The sequence below is a fragment of the Erpetoichthys calabaricus genome, chromosome 12 (assembly GCF_900747795.2).
Source record: "Erpetoichthys calabaricus chromosome 12, fErpCal1.3, whole genome shotgun sequence".
Classification (NCBI taxonomy): Eukaryota; Metazoa; Chordata; class Cladistia; order Polypteriformes; family Polypteridae; genus Erpetoichthys; species Erpetoichthys calabaricus.
The window spans coordinates 71,088,971-71,110,278 of record NC_041405.2 but is presented as its reverse complement, the minus strand read 5'-3'; the positions used below and the strand labels follow the sequence as shown (position 1 = coordinate 71,110,278).

General features: G+C 39.2%; 1 protein-coding gene across 1 annotated transcript in view; it reads left to right on the top strand.

Annotated features, from left to right (window-relative positions):
- Positions 1–21,308, top strand: part of si:zfos-2326c3.2 (TRAF2 and NCK-interacting protein kinase) — a 125,547-nt gene that overhangs the window by 95,144 nt on the left and 9,095 nt on the right. Inside the window, 5 exon segments of the mRNA XM_028815689.2 lie at positions 3,409–3,564; positions 5,765–5,908; positions 9,413–9,547; positions 10,602–10,702; positions 14,061–14,210. Of these exon segments, the coding sequence (XP_028671522.2) occupies positions 3,409–3,564; positions 5,765–5,908; positions 9,413–9,547; positions 10,602–10,702; positions 14,061–14,210 (686 nt within the window).

Genomic DNA, 21,308 nt, shown 5'->3' with positions numbered 1-21,308 from the left:
CTCTGTTACATTGGAGAAGCTGTGGAAGAATGGGCACTAGCTAATAATCTCACAATTCTCTACAATGCTAAAGACAAGCCATCCTTCCAAAGTGCTCGCTGGAAACGAGGGTACACTCCAAACCTAGTTTTTGCCTCATCAAGACACTACCCAAACTTCAAAATGTCCACCACAAATCCCATACCTAAATCCCAACACTGACTGATCCTAATTGACATCAAGCCCATAATAAGACCTAGAGAGGTTTAACTTTCTGAAAGCCAAATGGGAGAAATTTACAGCAGACCTGGAAGCTAACATCTTAAATATCAGATCCGTCCCACAGTGCTATGCAGAGTTCCAGCATACTGTAGTGTTCTAAAAGTAACATCCCAAGGGGCTATAGGAAAGAGTACATCTTAGGCCTCATTGAAGAATCCAAGGCTGTTTACAGAGATTACATTCAAGCACATAATGAGGACCCCTTTGCTGAGAATACAATAGAGCTCGGGGAAACCCTAATGACCTTGTTAAGTGGGGAAAGGAAAGATCGGTGGAAGGAAGTCATAGTGAACATCGATATGATTAGTAATAGCAAAATGGCCTGGGCTACAATTAGGAAACTAAATTCTGATAAGAAACCTCCCAAATGTACGGCAGCTGTAACACCTAATGAAGTGGCACACTAGTTGTTACTCAACGGGAAACCACCAAATAAGGAAAAAGGTTATCTCAAGAAAATGAAAAAAGACATGGGTTGAGTTATGAACACCAGTCACAACCACTTTGATCCATTTGTCATAGAAGAAATTAATAACACTTTAAAACAACTGAAGCCTGGTAAAGCTGCTGGATTAGGCGGGATTACAACAGAGATCATACAGCACTTTGGTGATAAAACTAAACAGTGGCTTCTCTCATTGTTTAATATCTGTGCCACATCATATCGCATCCCGAAGATCTGGAGAAGAGCAGAAGTTGTGGCACTACTGAAACATGAAAAAAACCCAGAAGATCCAAAAAGTTACCGCCCAATTTCACTGTTATGCATGTTATATAAGGTATATGAAAGGATGATACTGGCACGCATATCCCCAACCATCGAGGATCAAATGTCACCAGACCAAGCAGGCTTTCACCCAGGTCAATCCTGTTGTGGCCAAGTCTTGAACCTAACTCAATACATTGAAGATGGGTTTGAGCAGAAACTAATTACAGGGACAGTGTTTATAGACCTTTCTGCTGCCTATGATACAGTGAACCACAGAGCGCTTCTGAAATTTGTTAGAACCATACAAAACAGTCCATTGGTTCATATAATCAAGTCACTACTGGTCAACAGAAGGTTCTATGTAGAAATGGATGGTAAAAAGAGTCGCTGGAGGAATCAGAAAAATGGACTTCTTCATGGTTCAGTGCTGGCTCCTGTTCTGTTCAATATCTATACCAACGACCAGCCTGTGTTCACCAACATTAAGAGGTTCATTTATGCAGATGATGTCTGCTTAGCCTCCCAGTCTGTTTCCTTCCAAGATATCCAAAAGAGACTTACCAATGCCATCAACAACCTCTCAGAGTATTATACTAAATGGTTCCTTAATGCCAACCCAGGGAAGACACAGGTCTGTACCTTCCATTTTAACAATAGACAAGCAAACACAACTCTAGAGATCAGGTGGAATAATGAAGTACTGAAGAACATCAAACATCCTGTTTACTTAGGCATCACTCTGGACTAGACACTGTCTTTTAAAGAACATATTTTTAAACTCAAAAAGAAGATATCCAGCAGGAATAATCTCCTTAGCAAAATAGCAAACACACCCTGAGGAGCAGACCCTAAGACCTTGTGATCAACGGCCATGGCACTCTGTTATTCAACAGCAGGGTATTGCGCACCAGTGTGGGCTAGGTCAACCCATGTCAACAAGGTTGACCCTGAGCTAAATAGTGCATACCGAATCATCACCGGCACATTGCGAACAACGTGCCTTCCTGCTTTATACAGGCCGGCTGGGATCACACCTCCCCATTTACGACGAGAAAGTAGTTCAAGAGTAGAAAGGTTCAAGCAACTGATGGACTCCAGACACCCACTTCACCATCACCAGGAGGTGAATCGCCAACTACCTTCTTGTAGGAGTTTCGCCACAGTGGAACCCCTTAATCCAAAGTAGTCCACAAAACATAGGCTCGAGAGGTGGCAAGAGACTAACTGTAGCCCTCCCAGTGAAGCTCTTCCTACACCTCAAGAGCATCTACCCAATGGAACATCCTTCTCTAAGAAAGACTGGGTCACGCTTAACCTAGCTAGGTCAAAGCTTTGCAAAACAAGGGACAACCTATTTAGATGGCGCTTCACAACGAGTGCTGAATGTCCCAGTGGTGAGCCCACCCAAACAATGGACCACATTCTCCATGAATGTTCCCGAGGCCCTACATGTTAAGGATGCTAATGACACCACTCTTACCTGGATTTGGCAGTGGCGTGATAAGATATGATGATGAGCTCTGTTAAAGCTGGTCTTTGTACCTTGTAATTTACCTTTGATGAAATATTAAATCAAATTTAGACAAATTGGCTGGAGAAATGGTAGTGAAAAATTAAAATCTGGGTTATAGTTATGAAATATTCATAAAATAAAGCAAAGGGAGAAATACTTTACCAGTTATAAAATGATACCAATAATAATATAAGGATTATATACAGTAAAGTATATCTTTTTATGGATATAAAGATTAATGAGAAAAACATTAACAAAACAAAAATGTAAATTGTTAAAGAGAAGGCAATAAATAGGAAGCAATTGTCTACTTTGTTATTATGTTTATTGTTCATTATTCATTCTTTTTTAATGAAGAGGATGGTGAAAGCTGATGCGATAGAGAGAGCATTGAGACTGGAAAGGCCGGCTTATAAACCATTCAGGCGGGTGTAAATAAAGCCTATAAAGAGATTGGATAGTCTGTATGGAAAAGAAAAAATATAGAGCTAGCAGAAGAAAAATAGTGACCCTGTACAACCAGAGTAATGCTAAGGAGATCTGACATACACACAAGGCATGGATAAACACAGAGGCAACACAAAATCTTAAAGTAAACAAAAGTAAAGCAATAATTCTGCAGTGTCGGTTGGTCTGCCTATACTGACTGTTGGCATTCCATCAACCTGGTTTCATCACTCACCCTCTTGCCCACCTCTCAGATACTACACAAAAACACCCTTATTTCACATCCTGTTATTCTCTTAATGTATTCTTAGATTTGAGACCAAAATATTTTCGTTTTAGACATATTTTTAAATAATGCTATCTGTATTCATTTAGACTCATAGATGAAAACACTAAGTCTGGATAGCACTGAGAATCAGGCATTGGGTTGACTGAACTTTTTTTTCTTAATTTCTGTGTGTTTGCTATCTTTTTCCAGGGAATCCAAAATTGGAACCCTTCAGAAGAGAGAATGCCAGAAAAGGATCGGTAGTAAATGTAAATCCAACAAACATCCGACCTCAAAGTGACACACCAGAAATACGGAAATACAAGAAGAAGTTTAACACAGAGATTCTGTGTGCAGCTTTGTGGGGTAAAGTACTTCTACATTTCAAAGAGCAACATTTTTCTTAGCTACAGGCAGTACATTCTGGTGCATGTAGTCATTGCCTTTAAACCAACTGGTTGTTCTCTTGGTCTATTCCAGAGCATAAAAATGTATCAAATATGTCCATTATTCAAGCCAAGACAATTGTCGAGTATTGATCCACACCTCCTGTATTTCTGACACGTTTGACAACAACAAAAGGAATCGGGAAATAATCATTTTATTGCATTTTACTGGTACTATTTTTCTTGAGGAAAGAAGACGTTTTCTGTTCAGCTGTGCAAATTATCACATAAATACGAAAGTGAATCAAAACAAAGCCAACCATGTGGCACGAAAACTTTACTGTGATTTGGTCTGTCAGGAGGAAACCAGCTCCCCAGGAGGATAAAAGGTTGTTGCACAGCATGGAATAGTGGATCCGCAGCTAAGCGTGAGAAGGTCTGTTTTAAATAAATAAATAGCTGGCTCGATCTCCATGAGAGTACGTGCTTGAGCAGCTGTAGGAGGTTGGTGGGGTGATTGAGACGGAGCACACCTGTGCCATTGGCTTTCCGCAGTTTGCAGTTCAGGCACTGCACCTATGGAGGCATATAAGAGATGAGCCGGCATGACAAAAGGGAACTGATGAAAGACTCGAGAAAGAGCAAGGAAGAATAGAGGCGGAGGTTAGAAGAACGGAGAGAAGGCAAGAATGCAAGAGAATCAGTGTGAGAGAGAGAGAATACAGACAGCCAAAAGGAGTCACTCCCACCAAGTGTGTTGGTGGAGTGGGGAGTGACACGTTGCTCACTTCCAATTAAGTACAGGGAGGCATGGCGAGGTGCACAGCTGGGACCCAAGCCTTGGAGAGATGAGGTTCAGATGGGGCTCCCTACTGGGAGCCGCGGAACAGCTGGGACCCAAACCTAAAGAAAATGGTTGACTGTTCACTGTGGTGAGCGTACTGGCACAAAATGGCTGCCCATCATCTAAGTGGATGATGCCCATTAGTGGTAGTTGAAGTAGCTCCTCACTTACTATGTAAAGTACTTTGAGGAGTGAAAAAAGTGCTATATAAATGTAAAGAATTAATAATAATAATAATAAAAATATTATTACTCGCTCACCCATAATAATTTAAGTTTTGAAGTCCATCCACCATTCCTGTAATTCAAATGAGGTTCACATTACAGCAGATATAACTTATGGCAAACTTACATGCACATGTATGTCCTTCTTGCATCTGGCACATAGATCAACGAGAGTCCATATGTGTCTACCACTGTAGCTTAAGACATCAGCAACAGGAAAAATAATTACTTATCAAAATTGAAAGGCGGAAGAGCAGCCAGAGTCAATTTATGGGAAAACAGATCTGCAACACCATTTTCTTCTCCAGATATATTGTGGACCTGAAGTTAAAAGAGCAGCAGTGAAAGATACCATCTACTCACCCATGCATTAGTATCTCACATTTAGGCTAGCCTTTATAATGTCCAGTGCTCTGACTCAACTACAAACAGTTGCACAAGGTAGTATTTAAGACTTTTTAATGCACATGTTATTGCAAGACATTCTAGGAAACAATTTTCTATTAATAATTTCTGACTAATTTAGCAGCGTGTCTGTCTTTTCCTTCATCCTGAAGTAGGACAGCTCCCAAGACTCTTCCAGATGTTCTGTATCTGTTTGAACAATAAAGGGAAGATTAAAATCAGGACACTGCAACATGAGCTCAATTAATAAAGCATTTTGTAAACACGCTCTCTGGAGACCACTTTACTAGGTTGGGTTCAGTTTTATACAGCAGGGTTTTAGGTGGTATAGCTAATTTAAAAAAAAATAGAAATAAATATATGATATAACACCACCAACCATAAAAAGGACCTAACTTGTTGCTTTGTTTTAGGATGATCTTTAAATTTAATAGCTTCCACTTCTTCTACCTGAGGTTTAATGACCTCACCCAGAATCAAATAACCCAGGTATTGCACCTTTCCTTTAGCTAGTTGACATTTTAATGGATTTAACACATTTCTCTCAAGCAAATCCTTTAATTGACAAAGATGCTCCTCCCAAGTAAGGCCTTCAGAATATACTAACATGTTATTGAACTGAGCAGTTTCAGTAATTTACCTTTCTTATTGTTATATCATAACAGATTCCTGGTTCTGGGTTGATTATTGTCCTTCCTTATTTATAGGGGTGAATCTTTTGGTGGGCACTGAGAATGGCCTTTGGTTACTGGACCGAAGTGGACAAGGGAAGGTCTACTCCCTGATCACCAGGAGACGCTTTCAGCAGATGGATGTTTTAGAAGGGCTTAATGTTCTCATCACCATTTCAGGTACATTTCTGTTTCCAGGAAAAGGCCAGTTTATAAATTATTATTCATAGTGTGATGATATATTAAAAGCCTAAAAATGAAGAGTTGTAATGTAGGCAGTCTTTCTGTGTCATTAAAAGGTTTGGATGGCTTCATTACATGCTGAGCATACTTACAGACATATTATTATTTCCTTCAAGTGTTGAGATATTTCAGAGATGCATATAAAATCCACTCAATTGCTGCAGTGCAACTAAATATTTTTAAAGTGCCTGTAGGAGTCTTTATGTATATATTTTTTATTCACCCACTTTTTATATTAGTTTTTTTTTTTCAGTAAAAACTTTCAAATAATTTCCTTAAAGTAGGGTGTTACATTGTTATTCTTGGTTACATTGTTGTGCCACGTGTGTGCTGTCCTGGTTTCAAATCTCCAGCTTAGTTGTTGTCTGTGTGGAGTTTGGATGTTTTCTCTGTGTTTTAAACAAGAACATATTTTAGAGACCAACCAAAATTAAATTTCATCAATTAATACAGAGCACAAAATTAACTTCATTTAGAAATAATGTTTATTAATATAGAGCACAAAGTTAACTTCATGGCAAATGTTAATATTAGAGTCAGAGTAGTGCTATATCAGTCTTCCATCTGCAAAGGAAGAAAAATTATGTGAAAATTAATACTGTGGATTTGCTGTGGATACTGTGGAAAAAGTTAAAAATGCATGACACTTGTAAACTGAGCATTTTTTGTATAAAATTAACTTTCAGCTATTACTTGTTATTATGTGGTGTGCATATGTTGTGTTTGTGTCCGCTGGTTGTATAGGCCTTTTTTATTCTCAAAATCAATGATGTCCAGCCCTGGGTGTTATGTTTAAAAATCAAAGTACAATGTATAAACTCTGCTATTATGGGTTCTTCTTTTGACGCTTATTGGTCATGGTTAACTTGTTCATATCGCAGTGTGCTGATTGAGTTCATCTCTAGTGGCACTAGCAGGTACTGACTAAGAATCTGATTACTGATTCATATCTTGAGATTGCTCATACATACAGTATATGGAAAGTGTATGTCATATTGTTTTAGCAAAAATATAATTTGTGTTTACAAGATTTAAATAATTAGGCTTCATGTCATTCTCTTATACACATGCAACAATCTTTCACCCCATGAAGTATGGTTACTTTTAGGTATTGTTTTGTGAATGGTGGTGCTGCAGTTGCATTTGATATTGATTCAAGTATTCTGATTACATATTTTTTTTTTGGTAAAACTGTAATTTTTCTAAAGGTTTAGGTACAGTAAAAAGGCTCTCATTTTATACCATCTATATGTCAAACTACAAGAATGAAAAAACCCTTTTCTGTATGAGCCAGGATATATATGTACTGAAGATCAAAAGATCAGAGAGAATGAATTGAGTTGAAAGAGAGGGACAAATTTGCCCCTAGTGTCTGTACGGTCAGGCAAATGATAATTAATAATTAGTGGTCAATTTTTTAAAAAATCCAAGAAAGCGAAATGTTTTTTTTAACAAGCCATTAAATCTTGCCTTCCTTATTGTAATATTTATTGACTTTTCAAATAATTTGAATTAATATTATTTAGCCTCTTTTACTAAATCTTACTCCATTGGCAGATTTGGCAAAACAATCCAGTTTCATTTTTTTTTTTTGCTTAGTTTTCACATATGCATTTTTTGAAGTGTGCACATGCACAAAATGTAAAATAATGCCTATCAAGGATGAATGTATTTGCTGGAGAGAGCGAGACTTACTGCTACCGCCAGTCGAAAACCTAGACGTATTCAGCAATGAGCCTGCTTTGTCACACAAGGCTTTTTTGTGCTGCTGGTGGTGATAATTTTTCATTCCTCGTCATTCATGGAGCTCTGGTGACATTTTTCCATTTTCTAATATTTAACTGGAAGAAGTAGTCAAACCCAGAAGGAATGGACAGACAACTTTTATTAAAGCAAATTTTTTTATTGAGCTGAGTGGCAGCAACAAATTTCTGAGCACTCTATAGTGCTACAAGTCAATAGCTTAAAACTATTAGGTGTACTGAAAGACAGCTGACAGGAATTCTGATTTCATATCTGAGTATGCATACTTTCAAACTGTTCTAGCTAAAAGGTATTATGATATATAGCTACTAATGTTTTATACTACTTGAAAGTCTACACTGGCTTTTATTTACATGAAAAAGAAAAGAGCGTATACAGCATCCTTCTTTCGCTAAATACAGTGAATGTGTTCCGGATTCATTTTATTTCATTGAACATAACTGAAATTAGAAGCTTTGCTGCTTCAAAGTGAGCATGTTGAGTAAATTAGAAGGTTTTTGTTTCATGTTTTTTTTATGTTTCCCATTGATAGCTATTGTACATCAATAGTGGAGCTTTTTTAAGTAATTTATACTTCACTTAACAACTGAAGTTTCCGTGACAAATGTAGTATGCTATTATTGTGAAAAAATAACAACTTCACTAGCTGTGTGATTTTTAATACTGATTAAGTGTGAACAACCTCAGGATTCCTCAGAAATTGAAAAATGAACTGTGAACTGGGTTGTGGTTTCAGTCATTATTTCAGTTTTGGGAAAAGTAAAGGCAGAAGGTTGCGGCTTGACCAAATCTGAGCACATTTTTTGTTTTAGTTTCGTGTAATGTGGCTGATCAATTTCTGTATTATTTACTGTACTTCTGTTTAACTTTTTCTGGCAGCAGTTTTGTTGTGATACAATTTTCTGATAGTCTCACTGCTTCACTGTACTAAACTTAGAAATGAGTTACAAGCATAGTATGTGAAAAACAAATTGTAAAGAAAACTTCATGAACCAATAAGACAACAGTGAAACTGCTTATTTAATAAGTGGCCTTTGAGGTTTACATCCACGGGATTCATGAGCAGCAGCCTATGCAGCAAACAACAGAACAATCATGAGAAAAAAGAAGTTACCATAATCTGTTTTATTGGAGGTTTGGGTGAGAGCCATTGTCATTCACTCACAGTTCTTGACGTTGTATATTATTCCTAGGGATAAGTCAGAATTATTCAATTAAAATTCTGAAACGTGCTATAGATAGATAGATAGATAGATAGATAGATAGATAGATAGATAGATAGATAGATAGATAGATAGATAGATAGATAGATAGATAGATAGATACTTTATTAATCTATAGCATCCTTTAGTAATGATCAGTAATGAAGAAGGTATTAATAAAGCTGATACAAGACATCATTTTAGACACATTTAGAATCTGTGATGTTTTGACCAACATTGTGTTACAGGTACACATTATAATGGAAAACAATACAGCAGCTTATGTAGATTTAACTTTTCCCATTAACATGTTGTGGTGGATTTAGAGCAAGCACTCTTATTAATTTCAGGAAATGAGTATATTTAGGCCCTGAAGCATTACATCATAGTGGAGATGAATTAAATGTATTCCTTCTGACACAGAATTGCAGAAGTGTGACATGTAAATATTGTTAATTTCGCCTTCTTATTTTAGGCAAAAAAAATAAACTGAGATTGTATTATCTATCATGGCTTCGTAACAAGATCCTACATAATGACCCTGATGTGGAAAAGAGGCAAGGCTGGATTTCAGTAGGAGACCTGGAAGGCTGTGTTCATTATAAAGTTGGTGAGTCTGAAGAGTCTGCAGTAGACAACAGGCTCAGTTTGTATAAATCTTAAAATTGGAACTAATCCTAGTCACTGCCATGACAGATAACTGCTCAAAGAAAATATTTAACAGGTTTATTCCTTATATCCAAAGTGGATTTTATTGTATTTCTAATGCCTTGATGGGGAAGGTCATTTGAATGCTTTAATTATAAATCATAGAAAAACTTCTTTAATGGCAAAGCAGTGTTGTACAGAAGATGAGCCAAACATCCTCCAATACAATGTAACAGAAATGATACAAAACTCATAAAGTTAATAATTACCCAAAAGATAATTCTCCAAGTTACAGATTCTTAATGTGTTCTTGGTTTTTCATTTAATGGCTTCCACATTTGGGCCTATTTCTTTGTTGAATAAATAATCAAATGGAAAATGTTATGTATTGCTTGTCACCTATTTTTGCTTGTCACCTATTTTATTTTATCACTTGATGAGGACTAGATAAAGTAATTATGTTTTGATAAGTAAACCTATTGAACAAAAATAGGGGATTCCTATTTTTGTACATAACTATAGGCATTAATGAAATCTCTCAAACTTAGAGACAATGACAACCTAGACAGAAACAACTTCAAATATTCCCCATTATAATTTTATAAGTAATAATTAGTGCTTCATTGTTAAAGAAAATTGACTTTCTATGGTGTAGGACAGTGTTTATTGTAATGTTTAACTAGGAACAATTACAGATTAAAGGCACTGAGGTTCAACAGCAGTCAACAATTTTAGCAGATACAGTGTACATCTACAACTTCATAGTGGCTAGAAATGTTTTGACATTAACCAGCACTGTAACAAATATGACCAATAACAAATCCCATTGGAAACTGAAGCAAACAACATATTACAACGCTATGAAATAAACAGAAGTGTCCATCTTAAGAGAAGCACCTAGTACGACAATTACAGGAAGAATGAAGCTCTAATATATTTGCATTGTAACACTTGATGTCCTGAACTTTTTCTTTATTTAGTAGTATTATTATTATTTCTCATTTTTCAATTTCTAGTGAAATATGAAAGAATTAAATTTCTGGTCATTGCCCTGAAGAGCTCTGTTGAGGTGTATGCATGGGCTCCCAAGCCCTATCACAAGTTCATGGCTTTTAAGGTAGGCAGTGATTAAGCATATATTTTTTGAAAGTTATATTTATTATTTAGCTGTAGTGCCTAGAGAGTAGGGCATTACACTTTAAACTAAATGGCTACTGCATCGTTTCTCTTCACTGATCACTGCGTTACATTTATCAAGTTATTTACTGTAATATGCCAGAGCAAGCCTTGTAGAAATGCTTTTCTGTGTTCTTTTTGATTTGTAAATTGATTTGAACAAGTAGGTTTTGGTTTTTTCCCTTAATTTGAAATTTAGTTACTTTCCCATATATTCCCTTGAATTTTGAAGTGAATACATTTTATATATATATATATATATATATATATATATATATATATATATATATATATATATATATATATATATATATATATATATATAGGCCGGACACAGACAGGCAGACACCGAAGGTTCAAAACCACACACACGTTTATTGTACATATTCTTCTATTTACAAGTGCACACAACCCGGTGCCTTAGCACCACACACCCTAAGTCCAGCCCTCTCAACAATGCCTCTCTCTCCGACCGCCTTCACTCCTCTCCTCCAAGCTCTGTCCTCTTTCATCCGACTCCAGTTGATGAATGGAGGGAGGCGGCCCCTTTTATGTTCACCCAGATGTGCTCCAGGTGCCTTCAGATGAGCTTCCTGGTGTGGTGGAAGTGCCGCACAAGCACCCGGAAGCACTCCGGGTGTCCATGGTAATCCTTCTGCCAGCACCTCTGGGTGTGGCGGAAGTGCTGACGTCCAGGGCTTTTCAGGCATCAGGGCGTCCCCTGACAGTGACCACGGGCCCCTATAGGGTTGAGCTTCCATGCTCTGTTCCCGTGGTCCCCATAGAGGGCGGCTGCCCTCTCGTGGTCCGGAGGAGGTGTAGTCCCTCTTCCGGTCCTTCCAGGCGTCCCGGCTCGCCACTATATATACATATATATATGGTTGAAATAGTTTACTGTCAGATAAATGCAAAGAGTACGCGACACGTGTTTTGCCCTCATTCTGGGCTCATCAGGCGTACACACTCCACTGCACTCCCTCTCGGGAATCGAACCTCGGACGTCAGCGCCAGAGGCGATGCCCCTAACGTTGCACCATGGCGTGTGGTTCGTTTATTTGACAGCATGTAGATCGGGGTAATTACATTCACGGCATTCGTAGTCTGTGTCACAATCTGATTGTATGGGTGGTTACCTACCAGGTAACGCTTGTGGTTGGCCAATAAACACACACACATACATATATACAGTAATCCCTCGCTATATCGCGCTTCGCCTTTCGCGGCTTCACTCCATCGCAGATTTTATATGTAAGCATATTTAAATATATATCGCGGATTTTTCGCTGCTTCGTGGGTTTCTGCGGACAATGGGTCTTTTAATTTCTGGTACATGCTTCCTCAGTTGGTTTGCCCAGTTGATTTCATACAAGGGACGCTATTGGCAGATGGCTGAGAAGCTACCCAACTTACTTTTCTTTCTCTCTCTCTCTTGCGCTGACTATCTGTGATCCTGACGTAGGGGGTGTGAGCAGGGGGGCTGTTCGCACACCTAGACGATACGGACGCTTGTCTAAAAATGCTGAAAGATTATCTTCACGTTGCTACCTTCTGTGTGCAGCTTTTAAGTATGCTGCACGGTGCTTCGCATACTTAAAAGCTCAAAGGGCACGTATTGATTTTTTTATCTGTCTCTCTCTATCTCTCTCTAACTCTCTCTCTCTCTCTCTCTCTCTCTCTCCCTGCTCCTGACGGAGGGGGTGTGAACTGCCGCCTTCAACAGCTTTGTGCCGTGGTGCTTCGCATACTTACAAGACAAACAGCCCTATTGAATTGTTTGCTCCTTTGAAGAGGAAGATATGTTTGCATTCTTTTAATTGTGAGACTGAACTGTCATCTCTGTCTTGTCATGGAGCACAGATTAAACTTTTGAAAAAGAGACAAATGTTTGTTTGCAGTGTTTGAATAACGTTCCTGTCTCTCTACAACCTCCTGTGTTATTGCGCAAATCTGTGACCCAAGCATGACAATATAAAAATAACCATATAAACATATGGTTTCTACTTCGCGGATTTTCTTATTTCGCAGGTGGCTCTGGAACGCGACCCCCGCGATGGAGGAGGGATTACTGTATATATATATATATCCATCCATCCATTTTCCAACCCGCTGAATCCAAACACAGGGTCACGGGGGTCTGCTGGAGCCAATCCCAGCCAACACAGGGCACAAGGCAGGAAACAATCCTGGGCAGGGTGCCAACCCACCGCAGGACACACACAAACACACCCACACACCAAGCACACACTAGGGCCAATTTAGAATCGCCAATCCACCTAACCGGCATGTCTTTGGACTGTGGGAGGAAACCGGATCGCCCGGAGGGAACCCACGCAGACACGGGGAGAACATGCAAACTCCACGCAGGGAGGACCCGGGAAGCGAACCCGGGTCCCCAGGTCTCCCAACTGCGAGGCAGCAGCGCTACCCACTGCGCCACCGTGCCGCCCTATATATATATATATTTATTTATTTTTTTTTTTTTTTTTCTTACATATATCTGGGTCACTGTTTTTGTTTTGCAATTCTCTCGGATTTAGAAATTCTTTTTGTTTTGGGGAAACTACTTAAGTGCTGTTTAAACAGGCATGCTTAAGTGTTTATTAATTTCTGAGTAAATAATACTCAAAGGTTTGCTAATGTCTGAATAAATTGTGGTAAAAATAAACATGCATGAATTGTTCCTGAACAGAAAATTGCACTATAGCTTTTTAACTTCACCTCACCCACTGAATGTTAGTCTTCCTGGTTGTTAAAGGGTCAATATTTGTGCTTGGCCCTGCAGGATAATGTGCGTCTTAAAATTAGGTAGCCTAAAAATTTCTTAGAACTCAATTAACTTCCCTTAGTATTCTTGGTGTTGCAGAATGTCCTACTTCTGTTAGTTTCCTCAGGGACAAGTTCTACTTGTAAAAATTTCTTCATGAACTAGTTTACTTGGAACCGGTAATTGACCATAATGCCGCTGCAGTTCAAACATGCAAATGGTCAGCTTGTAGGCCTGTTCCCTTTTCACTCCACTGATTTGCTGTGCACAGTTTTACCCTGCATTAACTAGATGTGCTTGTCATGATGACACTCAAACAAGGCTGATTTTCAGTAGAATTCAGTACAACCAAATGTCATTTAACATGTAGTGAGCAGGTACATGATAAAATCTTGACGAAGGGCAAGGCTTTACCACATATCTATTAAACCTTTAAAGCTCAGCAAGTTTGTTCTGGCCATTAAACCATTCTTGTTGGAAGCTGTCTATCAGTGTTTGTGAACAACCTAATCTCAGACTTCTCTCTTTCATACAGTCCTTCAATGCTGTACCTAATAAGCCATTGTCTGTAGACCTCACTGTCGAAGAGGGTCAGAGACTAAAGGTCATTTACAGCTCAGTAATTGGGTTTCATGCCATTGATGTTGATTCTGGGACAGTTTATGACCTTTACCTTCCAACATATGTAAGTATTATTGAAATTGCCCTTTTTTGTCTCTCATGTTACTTTTCCTTTCATAGACTTTTCAATGTGATATAAGCAGCTCAATCCATTATCAGTATATGTAGATGTACTTGTTGTAATCACTGTTGTAGGATATACATATACTGTATCTTTTAATAGAAAGGATTTGATATTATTATTTGATCTTTCCAATTCAGAACAGCATGCTTAATTTGACTACTTTCTTTGGTAACACTTTACATTAAGTGTCCATAATAACACTGTAATTACTATGTAAGTACCTGTATAAGATTTTTTTTTAAATTACCAAATGCCTCTAAAGTTCAACACAGAATCTTGTCAGGCTAAAGTGTTCTTGCTTACCAAAGAGTATAAACTTCACAAATAGTATGGAAAAGATGTCACTTACAACATAAGTTGTAACAAGGAATACGAATACTAGCAAATTTAAATTTATTTGCCAAACTCACAATGTAAACAGGTAATAAATAGTAAATCTATGCAGTAATTTTGCTGTAAATAAAATAACTTGTTTGACAGCTCATACGGTACCAATATGACAACATATTAAAACTTTTAAAAAGCCAGGAAGTAATACTTGTTTGAAGTAAACAAACTTTAGAAGCAGTCCTGCATTGCAGCAATTAGAAGTGTTGTAAAGATAGTTCTTTTGTTTGTAGAAACTGAGAATAGAGTTATCCAGTATAGGAATAACTTGGAGTGGTGTAACATCAAGACATCTTAAAATTAATCATACTAGCCAACCCGCGGCGTACCATACGCCGCAAAATCAGGCTGTTTTTTTAATGATTTTTAAGCACAGGGAGAAAATTAACATTGTAAAAATCGGTAATGTAATAAATCACCAAGAAAAGAAACATTGTAACAATGCACGGAATGAACCAACATACAATTCTCCGTGACTGAAAACTGGCGGACCGCCATCGTGGCTTCTCCTCCCAGAGCGAGGGATGGGGGTGGACGGCACTCAGGTGCGGAGGGTGGAACGGGAGGAGAGGGGAAGGACGCCCATTCCGCCCCCTCCGTCATGCTAGTCTGCAGTATGCACTGCCTGCTCATGTGCCCACCCCCAACTCATCACCTGAGTCGTTTTCCTCTTTTCACAGTCCACATGCAGCTGTGAGTCACGTAGACCTTTCATTGTTCTTTGCGGTTTTGGCTGCTTTTCTATATATAATCCACCAAGTCACGTAGAACTTTCATTGTTCTTTGCGGTTTTGGCTGCTTTTCTATATATAATCCACCAAGTCACGTAGACCTTTCATTGTTCTTTGCGGTTTTGGCTGCTTTTCTATATATAATCCACCAAGTCACCCGAGCACGGTAGGAGCGGGGGGGGGGGGGAGGGGTTTGGGTTGTACAAAGGACAGGGACGTAATTAGTACTGGGAATCTCCCGGTTTGCAGCACGAATGGGGTTCAACGGCTTACCCACGCCTCTCTGCGCCGGGTAGACACACGTTGATCCATTCAGTGTAGCGCGTGTGCAGTTACTTCATGCAGGAATCTGTATAACATTGAAAGAAGTGTAGTTTCCATGAAATACATTTGAAGCGGTGGCCATGGAAGGCAAATGAACAGTCAACGCAGCTTACAGCTGGATTGACGCTGTGTTTTGTGTCACCCGACCATGGTAGTAGCAAGGGGGAGGGGGTGTGTGTGTGTGTACAAAGGGTAGGGACGTAATCAGTGTGAGCGTATGAACCGCACTTCCTGGGAATTCCTCGTTCGTGGGGAACAAATGCAAGCTCCGGTTGATCCATTCAGTGTAGCGCGCGTGCAGTACGGGACATCCAGGGGCATCACAGACCTGTTAATGCTCAATCTCATGCATAATTATTTATTGAATGCTAAACACTTCCGGAAAGACACAGTTGTCTAAAACGGGTGGGTCTGATACAACAGTAAGTGAATGAAAAGATGAAACTCTGGAGAGAGCAAAATACAACACAATAGTGAACCCGTGGCATAACAAACGCCACATAATTATTTATTGATGGTTGAACACTTCTGGAAAGACACAGTTATCTAAAAAGGGAGGGTTTGAGGATACAACAGAAAGTGAATGAAAAGATGGAACTCTGGAGAGAGCAACATATAATTGTCCGTGAATGAAGACTGGTTTTGGCAGATACAGGCATATCTTTTTGAAAGTTTGTCCCTGTGCCTTATTAATTGTCATCGCAAATGCCAATTGAACAGGAAATTGTCTTCGGGTAAAAGTAAAAGGCAAATTTGAATCTGATGGGGTCAGGCATATATACGGGGAATAAGGACAGTTTGTGAGGTTGCAGATGTGATAGTTTTACACTCCAGTAAACTGAATGCGATGTTTGTGCATGAACGATTTAGTGTTGTGTTGACACTGAAGGGAATTGGAATGAGTTGTGTCGAAGCATTGCTGGCAATGTTCACATTGCATAATTCGTTCAGTGGAGTGTGTTTTTAAATGCATGTTGAGATATCTCTGCACTCGGAACGTTTTTGAACAAATCGTGCATTGAAAGATCTGTTTGGAATGCCTTTGTTCAGTGGAGTGGGTGTTTAAATGTGCTTTGAGAGACGTCTGGCACGTGAAGGTTTTGGAGCAGTGTTTGAGATGGTTAGTAAGGTATTTGCGTGCGTGAAAGTGTTTGTCGCAAATTTTGCATACAAATCTTTGTGTTGAATGGATCTGCATATGGTTGTGGAGATCCATCTCACCTGTGAAGTCCTCGTTACAAAATGTGCAATTGAAGGTGAGAATGGAATGAGTTCGTAAGTGTTTCTTGAGAGCGCGAGTTGTTTTGAAGTATTGTTGGCAATGTTCACATTGCATAATTCGTTTAGTGTTGTGTTTTTTTAAATGTGCGTTCAGATATCTCTGCACTCGGAAACTTTTGGAACAAAAGGTGCATTGAAAGTCCTGTGTGGAATGCGTGTGTTCAGGGGAGTGTGTCTTGAAATGTTTTTCAGGAAGAGGAGAGTGGGCAGGTGACGTCACATTAGTGTGGCGAGCAAGTGGGTGTGCACCCTGTGTGCACATACCGACAGTGTCAAAAGATGTCACCAGAAGGTTATCACATGTGTATTTGAGAGGCATGAGAACCTCGTAATGCCCATGATTCAAAGGACCACTAAAGAGCAGGGATATGGAGAGACGCTGGGCCGGATTGTAAACTCGAGGAGAGGCATGAGGACGTCCTTGGAAGTAAATGCTGGTAGTAGCTGGAAGGATTTGGGACATTGCCACAATTTCTGCCTCGCCACCATAGACTCTGGACGTAATCATGTAGTCAGCGTATTGTTGAGCAGACTGTATAACAACGCCTCTGTGACTAACAACAACGGACACCACGTCGCCGAAGTTATCCCAATGTTGGCAAACAAAGCCAACAGCCATGTTGCGAAGTTTGAGAGCAACAGTTTCGTCAATGACATTTTTCCAAAAAAACCCGACTGATAGAAACAAACAGTTATCTGATGCAGGAATTTCTATAACATTGAAAGAAGTGTTGTTTCCATGAAATACATTTGAAGCGGTAGCCATGGAGGGCAAAAGAACAGTCAACGTGGCTCACAGCTGGATTTGGACCGCAGCACAGAGCAAAGCGAGTGAGTATGTGTTTGATGAGCTGTTCGAGTTGGCGGGCAGTGGTCTGAGGTGCGTTCCCGATCACGTAGGAGGAGGAGGTAGAGTTTCTGGGCGGGGCTTCGTTGTTCCTTTCCCATGGTTTTCGATGGTGGACGCGGTCGGGTGTCATAACCAAAAAGAATAATGAAAAGTCAACGTGGCTCAGAGGTGCATGTGGACTCCTAGCACAGACGAAAGGGACTAACTGGGTGGTCGGTGAGTTTTTGCGTCCGGGCACATGAGCAGGCAGTGTGAATGCCTAGAGAGCGAGGGTAGACGTGGGCCAGGGAAAAAGGAGTGTTGGTGGGCGGGGAAATGTCTTCCGTGTTCCTGCAGGACCATCTAAGAAGACGCATGTTTGTCGCGGATGCGGTGGACGCTGGTCGGGTAATAAGGAGTGTTGGTGGGCGGAGAAACGTTTTCCATGTTCCTGCAGGACCATCTAAGAAGACGCATGTTTGTCACGGATGCAAATTGCTGTATGTAGCGTGTAAAACAGTTTGCGATGGTGCACGCAGCCGTGCGTCGTAACCGAAAAGTCAACGTGGCTCAGAGGTGCATGTGTACTGTAGCACAGACAAACATAAATGAAGGCTTTTTTCCCGAGTCGTCGCGTTCGAGTTGGTGGGCGTGGCTCTGCGAGTTGTCGTCGTATCCAATGGTCTTAGAGTTGGTGGGCGTGACTACTTCTTGCATGCGCCATGGGCGTCTTACTTGTCGGCGGCTTAGTGAATCCACGCCCCTTCCGGCGTGCTTTCCATGGGTGGCTACTTGTCGGCGGCTTAGTGAATTATATATATAGATAGGGAACAGATTTTAAGAGGTGTGACCTGTAGGGTGTGCTATTGAGTGATCCTCTTAATTTCTAACAACAACTGAGACTTGCGTTTGTCAAAGTAAAAGATTTTATGGACAGGCTTGACATGTACACAACAGGATAGAAAAGAAAATGAGGACAAGGAGATACACAGAGGTAAATATATGTAGTTATGGCCCTCATTAGCCTGACTAAACAAGAATGTCTGTGTATGAAGACTTCCTCAACACTTCACACTATTCTCCTCCATACATTTGTTGTTCTTTTGATCCTTTTCTATGTGAACGCTCGACTCTACACCTAGCTTCAACTTCTCGTGACCTAGGTTAGGAAGACCCTTATAAACTATCAACCAGCAGCACATCTGTCACCACTTTATTCTGTCTGAGAAGAACAACCAGGTTATGCTCAGCATTAAACCTTAAATCCATCTCTTCTTTTATAATCCAAATGAGGATTTCAGGGGGCCAGATTCTTTTCAAGCATTACTGGGGACAATCAGTCCACATCTGAAAGACGTGTGTTGGGTTAATTTGTGAGTCCACATTGATCCAGTGAGTGTAAGGCAGTGCACAATCATGTGAGTGTATCCTGTGATGAACTGGTGCCCCATCCATGGTGGTTTGCTAGTATGGGCTTTGGCAATTAGAAACCCTGAAAAGATTAATGGGTCAAAGAAGATATACAACAGGATAGAATTAACTCAACAATATGGGTAAGGAATTATATCAAAAACATTTTGCATGTATTTCAAAAACCATTGCACATTACTGAAATTCCTGAAAATATAAAAAACGTCTCAATATCCAAAAACAGTGGTAGAATTAACCCAAGTAACTATGAAACCTATATTGCAAGGAAAGTAGTGGAAGAAATTCTGCTGGTATGAAAAAGTATTTTTTCCTTACTAATTTTAGCTGTTATTATAAACTTGTTGTTTTCAACCACAATATAATATTAAGTGAGCAAATAACATTTTTTATTTACTTATTTAATTTATGTAATGATCTAGCACCAACTAGTATTGCCTGGAAAAGTAATTGCCCCTTGTTAAAACAGCTCAGGTAAAGGAATAATTAGAACCACCAGTTGAACACAACCAGCCTTGGTCAATATAAACCTTACTTATTTTGACCCTTACTATCAGAGATAAGACACCATCACGAAGATTGAACAAAAACACATGCAGCAGTCAAAGAATAATCCTGAAGAGCTATGTTTGTCTCTGAAATATACAATTAAATTTGATACACTGAATTAAAATATTTTCACAAATGTAGAATTACACAGAATCTGAATAAAGCTTCCTCAGAGATTCTGCTATATACAGTATAGTACTTAATCAAAAATATACTGTATGTCTTCTGTCAGATGTGGTCTTTTCCTCAATTCAAGATGGCGCTTTTGTAAGAATCTGAGGACTCGCACAATATTTGGTAGCCTGATACACATGGTTTTCACTTGTACACTCTTTCATCTTCCTTTTTTTCCCCTCAGTCTTTTCCTCTTTTCTTGATAACGGTTATTCTTTGAAAAATTAGCCCACATTTTTTAGCTGGAAAATCATGGCTTATTAAGTATAAACTGAGAGGTCAGACTGTCTACATTTGCCTTTATTGACTAGTTAATGTGAGAAAGATGGCAGATAAGTACATCAGTCATCACTCATTTTTATAAGAATTAAGACATTTTCAGTTTTTACCAGTAGAATACACAGCAGAGAATATCAAAAAGTCCCTTTAAATTTATTTTTAAATCCCCCATCCTGAAATATAAATGAGATTCAAAATTGAATTTCCCCTTAGGGATTAAAGTAGTACTGTGTATCCATCTGCACCTCTCCAGGACGTTATGTCCCAAATTGTACTGATTGGTTGATCTGTCTTGTCCAGGTTGTTTTTCGTGTGGTTAACCCAGATCTGTGCTAAAAATACAGCCCACATCCTAACTGGGTCTCCCTTTAAATTCAGGTATTTATCAAACTGTCAATAGAGTGATACCATACTTTACTGTCAGCTCCTGCTTATTCATTTCAAGGATCATTTACATTAAATCTGTTCATTTCTGTTCATTATTCTCTCTCTGTCTCTCTCTCACACACACACACACACAGTTCTCACTCACGCACTTTCTCTCTCGCACACTACATCTCTCTCTCTCTCTTTCTCTGCACTCTGTTTTCTCTCATGAAAATCCCAAGGCAGCGAATTAAAATTGCTCTCCGACTCTGGATGCCTGTTTTAATGTTACGGATAGTGGTTGCAAAAGAATGGGATGAAAAGCAGCATTCTGGTTTGGCAAGTAAACATTTTTTTTTTTCATTTTTGTGGATGTTTGTCTTTATAAAATTGTACATTCTGTATCAACTGTATGCTTGCTTGCCTTCCCAATAATGTGTGGGTGTTGCTATAGGAAAGTGCGCTTCTCACTGTCAATTTAACTCATATTCTTGCACTTGGAGGCATACAGAGGTCATGCTGTTTTTCCTATACAGTATGTTTAATTCTGTTGAGTTATTCTGGGTATTTTTGTGCAGGCTGAGCATTAAAATTAAAAGGCAAAAATAAAGACACATGGCCTATTCCTTCTAGAAATTATGTGTCCTTTTAACAAATATGAAAAATATTACCATTACTTATGTTTCCAAA